This window comes from Gossypium arboreum, chromosome 4 (assembly GCF_025698485.1).
Source record: "Gossypium arboreum isolate Shixiya-1 chromosome 4, ASM2569848v2, whole genome shotgun sequence".
Classification (NCBI taxonomy): domain Eukaryota; kingdom Viridiplantae; phylum Streptophyta; class Magnoliopsida; order Malvales; family Malvaceae; genus Gossypium; species Gossypium arboreum.
In genome coordinates, this window is record NC_069073.1 from 110,699,714 (window position 1) to 110,710,101 (window position 10,388).

Below are 10,388 nucleotides of genomic sequence, written 5' to 3' on the forward strand. Positions count from 1 at the left end.
TCTACATTTACATTAATTGGATTATTTCCCATAGGGTTCAGAGGTTAATGTTTACCGTAGTAGATGGTTTTACTTGTTGATTTGGTTTGAAAGGGTAATCGTTGTTTTTTTTTTTTTTTTTGTTTCATGTGAATTGGTCAAGAAAACTGTAATATAGGGTTCGGTTTTATTAAATTTAGTTTGATTCGTTTCTGTTACCAAACAAAAATTGTAATCAAATTCTTTTTTTTATTTAATTTACAAATATTTGTATAATATAAAAAATATTTTATATACAAATTTGTGAAAATAGTGTAATATATATAATTTATTTTTAAAAAGAATCCTTTAATTAAATCAAATTAGAGATAACTTGGTTTCCATTTTCTTTAAGAGCAATCAAATTTTATATTATAATTATAGATCTTCAATTTGAATATTCAAGAAAATTTGGAATAAGAGGCTTTTGATTAATTCGAGTAACAAGAAAGGAGTTTTGAATTCTAAAAAGAGATTTTATGTGTATGGAAGTGGATGAACTCTTTAAAGGTACCCAATACAACCCACCATAAATACCTTACATACTTCATAATACAAATATGCGTTTTCCTATTTTTACAACTGTAATATATATTAAAAAATGCTTAATGAAATTCAAACTCATTGAGGCCCTCAGTATCAGAAATTTAATTTCCCCCGCCCCTTCTCTTTTCCCCAGAAAATTTTCATTTCCAGTTCTATTTACAGAGTTTAATTGTTGCTCCATGTGATAAATGAGGCAAATTTTAACAACATGAAGAAATCAACAACTCACCATGCAGGCAGCCATAGCAGAAATTTATAAAAGAATCCAAAAACCACCAAACCCACCTCAAGAAAAACACCTGGAATGGAGGAAAAAAAGAAGAAAAATAAGCATAAAATTAGATGCAGAAAAATCCCTAGTACAAAGAATTCATGAATAAGTAAAGAGGGTATTTAAGAAGATGGGAAAAACTTACCAAAATAGTTTTCTCAATCTTTGGAAAAGTCGAAACAAAATAGCCCAGAAAAAAAAAGGACCTCTGTTGATACAAAACTATATCAGGGCCGGCCTACAGCATCTTCAGTGCCTGTTTCAATTGTGCGAAAGCGGCAGGATGCATTCTAGCCATAGCAGAATTAAATGACTCCCCATGAAGGGCAGAACATGTTTGAAGATTTTCCCTCACCGAGTTTTCCAATGACAATTGGTTGATAGGGTCTGAGAGCTTGATCTGAATGATGGCAACACCGATCCATCATAAATACTTAGGTAAATAGATATATAAAATTTGGTGAATGATTTGACTAAAGAATATTAACCTGTCTTCTCCTTAACTCCTTACTGGGAAGCGAGTCCTCACCATGAATCCTGCTAGAGCTCATGGTATCGCCACTGCAATGTATTAGCAAAAATTGAGAATGAAATTGGTAATGAATCTCTAATGTTGAATCTCCACCCAACAAAATTTTATATTATGATAACCTTGACACTTCCTCGGATAAGTCATCAGTCCCTCCCAAGATTACACTGGTGCAGACACTGCATAAAGTTTATCACCATTGCAATAATTAAATGTTATCCAATGCTCAGCAGCAGATATACATCAAAACCAAGATTGAGCTTGTACCTTAGTATCTGATCAAGTTTGTCCAGAACCTGAGGCAGCCTTAATGTCAAAATTATGGAAAGTGCTAGGCCAAATGTTTTCTTCTGGTGTGAAGATACATTGTCTACCTGTATAAACATGCAAAGATAATGATAAAAGCAAAAATTAACCTGATGAAGCCTGCCAGACCAACTCTAGTTACCCAATTCATAATCCTAACCAAAGCATAAAACCTCTAGATAGTAAAGAAAAAGGAAAAAAAAAATCAGTTTTTTTTTTTTAAATTTTTTATTTCTTTGATAATTTTCGAGTTAAAACATCAATGCAAACAGCTGAGAACACTAACAAACCAACTACTATTGTCTACTTAGTAGGAATATATCTTCTGCTAACCTTGTCAAGCCATATGTCAACCAGGCAAAGAAGAATATTATCTTCAATAGCTACACCAGTCTGCTGCAGTAGTGAAGAAAGCGAAGATTCTGATGTTAGTTGTACAAGATAGTTGGTATTCATCACCCAAATCCTAGCTAGGATAGCAGCTGAAGATGCTTTAACTGCTGTCTTTGAAGGATCCTTGTCGTCTCCTCCGCATAGACAAATAACAACCAATTTCTGCCGACATTTAACAAAGGGTAGCAAGAATTAGATGTCATGAAAATGCATATATCACAGCAACTATAACCGTGGACAAGAATGATAGAAAATCTCGATCGATAAAGAACCAAGCTTACTTGTAAAGTACTGCTGATTAATGGAGGCACCTCCGTGGGAAAGCACTACAAAATAGCAAAAAGATGAGCAGTTACTAAAACTGATTGAGTTTCTCGGGTCCAACACAATTTTAATGATTTTAAACCTCCATGGTCACCAGTAAACAAATCTATCATCCGAGCAAACAATTTTACTGCTCTTTTAGCAATTTAAGGAATAACCACCCTATTCATGAACAACAGTGAACTTAAGGATACAAAGCCCAGTGGTAAATATTCAGTTCATATATACAACCATATATAAAAACTAAACCACCCTGGTTCTCATGTTATTGTTCCCTGGCATATGTTCTTGATTACAGCTGATATGACTAGATTTGAGTAAGACTCTTCTTTCCAGAACTCTTCACTATAATTACATCATATATGTCAAATAATGTGAATTAATGTTCTCTTAGAGCAAAACTGATAAAGAAACAAGTAGCACTCTCTTTGAAACGTTGAACATTCAAGAATGCATTTGCCGGTAAAATGTCCATTGTCTGTAATAATAGAGTTGAAATAAAAGTAGGTGTTTAGCATCAAAGGTTTCACATTATGGGATGTCATGGTTTGTAGGTATGACAAAAAGCAGGACAGCCAGCACGTTATATTACCAAGATAGTATACAATGACAACCTTGTATATGGAAACAATGAGCTGCAAGCATACATACACAATGGTATGCTTGTGGTCATGTCTGTATTCATTATTAAAACTTTTTCAATGGATATTATGTGAGGAGAAAATTCAATATACACATACTGCTACTGGCTTCGTCGAAACTTGGCCTATTTTTATGTGATGCCACTGTGCTGAAAATCTACTATATAATACCTGTATTAGAATGTCAATGACAGGAAGAGTTGAAAGTAGCCCTCTATCATTGACATTTCCAACAATGAGATCCAGAAGTCTAGCTACACTGGAAGCATGCATGCTAAGAAATTCTCTTCCACCCAAAATAATGTAACCTTCAGTAATATCAACTGCAACCTGCAAGCATATTAAGATCAATATAAGATTGAGGGAGGGAGGGAGATGGGTAGGTGTGCTGCAAACAATGATTTATGACGCAGTATAAAAACCTAAAGCACCAAATGCAATAGTAGACAATCCAGGACCATACATACCTACACCTTTTTTAAAGGAGACATTAAATCCTACTTTTCTTGGGAAACAATACAAAAAGGGAAATGAAAGCTCTGACCTAACAAGGACAGAAATTATCCAAGAAGTCGAACCTGTAACTGGTCAAAGTTTCTTTCCAATATTTCCACAAGGCATGGGAAATATGCTAAGAGTTGAGGCACCATTGTAGGTGCATGAGAAATTGTAGCCTCCCATAGCTGCAGCGATGAGAACATTTAGCACAAGATGTTTACAGTAAAGACAGCCAAATCAATGATCAATGTTTCCGGGCAGTAGTCTCACCAGCATGCTATCCTCCAGAAGATTGAGTTCATCTGGGCCATTTATATCAATCCCCTTTTGAAGAATGGGCAGGAGCATTGCATAGCAACTAGGTGATTGGTACCCAAGTGCAACCACAAAGTTCCGCAAAGCAATAAGAAGCTGTATCTGTAAAAGGCTTTCACCAGAAGATTCCTCCCAAACCTTTTCATATTGAGAGGTTCAAGCAAATTAAAAGAAAATATATTTTAAAAGAACAGCAGATAAATACAGTCTATGGCATGTCCGCATGAGTAGCCAAGTTAATTAACACCCATACACTCAAATTTGGCTCAGCATTCCAATTCTAATCACTAATAGTTAAGTTGAGCAATTAATCATGCATGGCAGCAAAATTTGCACCATGTTTCACAACAGCAATTTCTGAAATTAGTAATTATCTGATTTGGTAAAATGGTTCCCTGTTAAAAACCCTTTGTACTTATACTGTCATCAACTAAGCATAAGAAACTGTCAGAGAAGAAACTAAAGCAGTGACAACAATACCATCTGGAAAAACTGCATCAAGTTGTTAGCGTATGGAATGACTTCATTGACATGGCCCAGAAGAACGGAAATCAAATTTAAAACCTGGACCTGAAATTTAGGTGAAAAGCAGCAACATGTGAAGTTGAATGTCAGGAATATACTAGGCAGCGTATACAAGTGCAAGCACAAATAGAAACACAAACAAAGACTCAGATTTAAATCTGGACAGACTCTCCCAATACCAGAATTTGCATGTCACATTTGAGAACCTATATTTCCTAAACAAATCATTACAATATGATCTTAATAGGGAACAGGCAAAGCACATCAATATAAAAAGCTAAAGTTCACATCTATTCAACTTTTTCATCAGATATCATGCATGCATTAAAGAAATTCCAAAGCTCTGAGTATAGACTCCAGAAATTTTCCACAATCTGATAAGATACATTAGTCTTTTTTCTAAAAACAATAAAGGAAAAAAAATGCCTAAGCAAGTAGTGGACAACAACAAACAACAGCAGAATTACCTTCGAATCAAACTCTTGAACTTCTTTAACCAAATTAAAACATGAAACCCAGCAAACAGGAAGTAGATCAGAAAAATCTTTCTCTGAAAAGCTTGCATCTTCAACATGTAAACACAAAGATCTGCAGGCAGCCAGCTAAAACAACATACAACACAGTGAGTGAAGTACAATAACCTTCATAAATAGATTATTATTAAGAGGCAGAGAGAGCAGGGACACATGATGAAAAAGGAAAAGCAAACTTCTAGAACATACCCTCACAGATAGATCTTTGTCCTGTAACAACCGTATCAAGGCACAGTATACAGGCCTCTTTGTGTCATTCTTAATCTGCATGGATGCAAACATCACAAAAGAATCATTATGAGTAATATCCTGCAGCAACCAAAGTAGAAATTGAAGAGGAATAACAAATAATGCACAGTATTATATTGACATTACGAGTTCCAGACTCAAAATGCATCATTCTTCTACTATGAAGACATAAACCAGATTAAGTTCATGTAAAATCACTTATTCAATGCACACCAAATCAGTAGTGGCACTTATCCAAACTCTGGCTTTCATTTATGTACTCTATTTCTAGTGTTGCAGCAAATGGAACAGGTTCAAGTGCGAAGGGTTTTAGAGTTATGGTTTGCTCTGAATCACTAGCTTGTTCTGTGAGGGGAACAGACTTCAGGGCTCAATTAGAAATCTACCACGTCAGATATTAAAAGGTTTAGCAACCATCATATTGTGAGAGCTAAAGATTCAATGATAATTGTACAAGCTTCTGACCTGAAAACTATTGGTCATACGCTATACTGATGAAAGCCACAACATGCTGCTGTGGCATGCATGCATACAAACATACATACAGATCATAGAAAGAACGTTTGGACAAGATATAGATAAGATGTTTAGAAATATAATTATGTTACCTCAGAAACCCATTGTCCCAATATTAGTGCAACTTTCCGGTGGATGATGCGCATATTTGGATGATCATTAGAAAGTTCAAGGGATAAAGCACCATCAAACCTGCAATCCAGGATTGTTTGAGAAAAAGTACTTCCTACCGAAACTAAGAAGATCATACCAGTTTATTTATTCACAATGCAATAAATGCAATTCTTTAAAAACTAAAAAACTGAACCAAGGGATAAATTTTAAGAAGGAAGCAACTAAATGATGTTTATTGAGCCCCAAAATAAAAACTAAATATTGTTTCCTACTTTTCTTGGATTATCATTATCTGGTAAAAATAATAAAATACAAACAATGCCCCATCCCAAAAGAAGATAAAAAAACAACCCCAAACAACCAAGGGTTAGAGCAAGTATATCCACAGCAAAATTATCAAGTGACTAGACACCAAATATAGCATACTGGAGAATGGGCATACCAATCTTTGAAGCTCAGGTAATTTGAGAGCTCATAATATACATAAGCAGCTGCGCCGTAGGCAGCATCTTTAAGAAGTAACCCTGGAGTAATTTCAGTCACCGAAGTTGGGCAACCATTCATTGCCTCTTGAAGGATAGACACCACAATAGGAGCTAGGAGCTAAATATAACAAGCTGATTAGAATAAACGTTCATGCATCTATACGAAACAACGGCCAACCAAAAGACAACAGAAAGGATAGTAACATAATAACAAACTAAATGATATGTACTAAATTACCACCTACTTGACTGTGATTTTCAAACAACACAATATATAAAGCCTCCGCACAAGGCCTCAGTTTCTCTGTCCACTGAACCATATCTTGCTCATGGTGAAAAGCCTCAGAGTTCTCATACCATTCCTCTAAATCACTTGAGTTCAGAACAAAATACCTGTTAATACATTAAGCAGAACAGGTGTAAAAACATGCAAACAAAAAGTAATTAAAAAATATTAATTTTAACCATGGTTTTCTGAATAGTTTTCTCTTTCCTCCCCACAAGTGTGGTTCAGAAGGGGGATGGAAAAGGAAACATCATACTGTGCAACAGCCAAAAAAAACTGATAAAGGTAATTACCTCCTTATTAATACGCTGCATAAAAGTACTATCCGTTCCTTAGGCAGAAGGGAAGTCAAAACACCGGCAACAGCATTAGAATTGTTTTTCTTCATCTGCTCTAGCGTAACAGAGTTCTCATCCATAACCCGTCCAGTAAGACTTGGTTTATATTCTTTACATTCCAATACACTTTTTACCATTACCATACACTTAATCACGAATTGTGCAAATGATAATACATCTGGCTCAGGATCTGTAATCTTATTTAAACAGAAATTGAGGACAGGTTGAAGAACACATGTATCACCAAATGAATAAGGATGCCTTTGTTGTATTGCAACTAAAACCTTCATCAATTTAGTACATGCCTTCTTTATAAAGTCCCAAAATTTAGGATGTCTGCTCTGAAAAGATGTATCTGTAACATAAGGTAACACATACAAATAAATTAATCATGCAAAATCTTTTAACAACAAGTATATGATATAGCTTCAGCTTTAAAGCGTGGGACCATAGGTTGCTTCTTTTTTTCCCCTAGCCAATACAAAGATCACAATTTATGAATAAAGAAAGATGGTTTTGAATAGAAAAAAAAGAACAGAAATTAAAATACACCAAAGAACTTGAAGTAGTTTTATATGCAAAAAAATTGCATGCGTCACACCCTCAAATCATGAAAGGGCAAGGGTCTTGGATAAAAGAAAGCAGGGGAGGCTTTAAATAATGAGTATGTTACTTGTAATGATTGCTTCTTTTTTTTGGTTAATTGAGAACTCTTTTGACAGGACATGCTAATTGCCATTTTCTTAAGGAGAACTGTTAAAGATCTAATACATATAAATCTGCTTTTTTTATTTTTTTCTATATTTGGGGCCAAAATTGACCGTCAATAACAAGCTATCTTACAGTATGGAAGAAATGATTGAGCAGCATTCAAAAGCACAGGAGACACCTCTTTGACTGGTCTTATCTCCTGCAAAATGAGGCATTTAAATGATATACTCTCATTCCAAATTGCCAGAGAAAAAAGGGGGGGGGGGGAGGCGAAGGAATGAAATGGCAATTGACTACAAAATCTAAATTTTCTAAGGAAAGAGAAAGAAGTAACGAGCACCTGAATACATTTTGCATCACTTTGAAACCCTGAAATCACTAACTGACATATTATCTTTAGACAAAACAACCATCTTTCACATGTTAGATAAAGGTCATCATGATGCTGCTCCACAGCACTAGAACCATAGCTCTGACTGATTGTAGAAAAACCATGCAATATTGTTTGTATATCACTTTGCCAAAGACGCCAGCAAAACTCAAATAAATGGGAGGATATCTGCCAAGAAAGTTTCCAAGTCAGAGTCTTCCAGTCTATAGAACAGAACTATAATTTGAAAATTAAGTAATTTGATCCTAAACTGGGTAGACGATAATATCTGAGAGAAGACAGGAGCACAGAAATGAAGAACTAATAAGACAGAATGTAGAAGCCACTAACTACAGTACAAAATGCATATATTCGCTAGCATAAGAGTGCTTTTCAAATCAATGCTAGCCAAGCTTATGCAAACAGACAGGGTAGCATCTACCTTCATTTAAATAAGAGGGGGGCTCAAGAAATTGGAAGACTACCACATGACCTCGATTTAGGGGGAACTTACACAAAAGCAAGATGTTTCAATAACAGCATACCTCAGCAAAAGTCCTTTGGTCTGCAGTAAGACGTTTTGTGGATAATTCCTTCAAAGTTCTGAAGAGAATCATAAAAATCCTGTGCGAGGTAAGAACATCGGCTGATTGAAGCTGCTGTGCTAGAAAAGAGAACAGCTCTGGCCTAAAATCATATACCAACAAATCAATATACATCATTAGCTACAAAAGGGAATCATTTGAGAAATCCAATAATGCAGGAAAAAAGAAAAACATATTCTAGCTCAATTAAGCAGGAAAGCACAGTAATGAATACTAATCAGTCTAACGACTGAAGATATATACCATTCCCGAGGATAATCAAAACGAGCAATTTTGGAAATGAGGACCGCCAGCATTTGAGCAATCTGTATCAGGGAAAAAAAAAATGCAAAAGACAGATATTAAAGCTCGCAAACTCAAAAGAAATTACAGGCCACCATGCCAAGAGGAATATATACCAGAAGCAACCAGTAGACAACTTAAATACAATCAAATTGCAGCAATCCTAAGTCCTAGCCTCCATGTTATAGTTAAAAAACATTGTGCACATAAATTATTTACCAATAAAAAGATGAACTTGGGAGAAATACCTGATTATTTTCTTCTCTTAGGTGTGATAACAATTTTTGCTTTAAATGTTGTTTCTCTTCGCTGCTTATCCCCCTGAATACAAAATTTCAGGTCATTAAGGAAACATATATATTTGATTTTAAGAAATAAATAAAGGAAAAATAGTTAAAACACTCTTTATCAGCTTGTAGGGCTGGATTTGCTACGAAAAGAAGGCAAATGCAGTTTCGGATGAGTTAAAATGAAAAGTAAACCCTCAAATTTGAAGTTCGTACTCATATATGAATCAAATGCATGAAAGACTAGCGTATATCTTACGAGGAATCGCGTCTCTTTCTCCAATACCGATTAATACTGTTCTTGAAATATACAGAGGCCATCAATCGAATATCTACTTGAGATACTAAATCTTTCGCTGTAATCACTTCCTAAAAAAACCACAGAAGAAAAGTTTCCAGCTTAAATGCGCACGGATTTCAAATGCATTTTACAGAAAATGCAAAATAAGGAAAGATAAATAAATACCATGAGGCAAGAGCAGAAACCAGGTCTGTTCTCGGATTGAGAGAGCGCCGCTTCGGCCGGTTTGCGAACGGACTCGTCTTGGCTCATTGAGTTGACTAGCAACGTGTATAAGGCAGGCAAATCAGCAGCCGAAAGCGCCATCGGTAACTCTTAACAATCTCCCTAACCCTCTTGTGTTAACTATGAGAAACAAGCAGAGTCGAGTTAGCAAGTTGGATCGGCGAATCGTGAGATTTACGAGAAAAGATTCTGGCGCGGCGACTGAGGCTTGGACATCCACATGGATGATGGACGTTTTGAGGTTCTTAACGGTGTCGTTTTTCAGCTTTTCTATTTGACGATGGAAATGCCTGGAATGATGTGGGGTCGAGGCAAAGAACAGAGTATGTGATTGAGACGGTGTTGGTCGTCTTTACGGCCTCTCTGGCAGATATATTAATATATCAAGCTTAAATAAAAACAAATGGTGAATTCCTGGCTTTGGTCCCTTTACTATGTTCGAATTTATGATCTAGTTACCGTACTTTAATTTGGCATAATTCCATCCTACCACTTTTATGATATCATAAATTAATTTGAATAGTTAACCATGTTAATTCATTTAAAATGATCATGTATTTTTTTTCTTTAAAAAAATTTCTTGTAATCAATGTTTCTAGAATCAAACTAGTGGTTGAATTTGTCAAGCTATTGGTTTGTTGGTTTGATCGGTTCGATAAAATTATTAAAAATTTAAAAATAAAAACAATAGTTTCAAAAACCAGCTCAATTGATTTTTTA

General features: G+C 35.3%; 1 protein-coding gene across 1 annotated transcript; it reads right to left on the bottom strand.

The window, feature by feature from the left end:
- Nucleotides 1-473: 473 nt before the first annotated feature.
- On the bottom strand, nt 474-10,034 carry LOC108460958 (uncharacterized). Its single transcript, XM_017760681.2, has 24 exons — nt 9,609-10,034; nt 9,402-9,511; nt 9,104-9,176; nt 8,817-8,878; nt 8,514-8,655; nt 7,939-8,157; nt 7,731-7,797; nt 6,843-7,242; nt 6,509-6,656; nt 6,221-6,381; nt 5,757-5,856; nt 5,089-5,163; nt 4,834-4,968; nt 4,322-4,411; nt 3,797-3,979; nt 3,607-3,711; nt 3,200-3,358; nt 2,345-2,389; nt 2,004-2,225; nt 1,632-1,738; nt 1,487-1,543; nt 1,324-1,396; nt 981-1,235; nt 474-863 (listed from the first exon to the last, which is right to left on the bottom strand). The coding sequence occupies exons 1-23, from the start codon at nt 9,747-9,749 to the stop codon at nt 1,074-1,076; spliced, it is 3,036 nt and encodes a 1,011-aa protein (XP_017616170.1). The 5' UTR covers nt 9,750-10,034; the 3' UTR covers nt 474-863; nt 981-1,073.
- Nucleotides 10,035-10,388: the final 354 nt, after the last annotated feature.

Coding starts and splice junctions, on each gene's coding strand:
- LOC108460958 (XM_017760681.2), bottom strand. CDS start 9,749: ATGGCGCTTTCGGCTGCTGATTTGCCTGCCTTATACACGTTGCTAGTC. Junction 7,243..7,730: donor TCAATCATTTCTTCCATACT/GTAAGATAGCTT, acceptor CTTATGTTACAG/ATACATCTTTTCAGAGCAGA. Junction 5,164..5,756: donor TGGGACAATGGGTTTCTGAG/GTAACATAATTA, acceptor GCATCCATGCAG/ATTAAGAATGACACAAAGAG.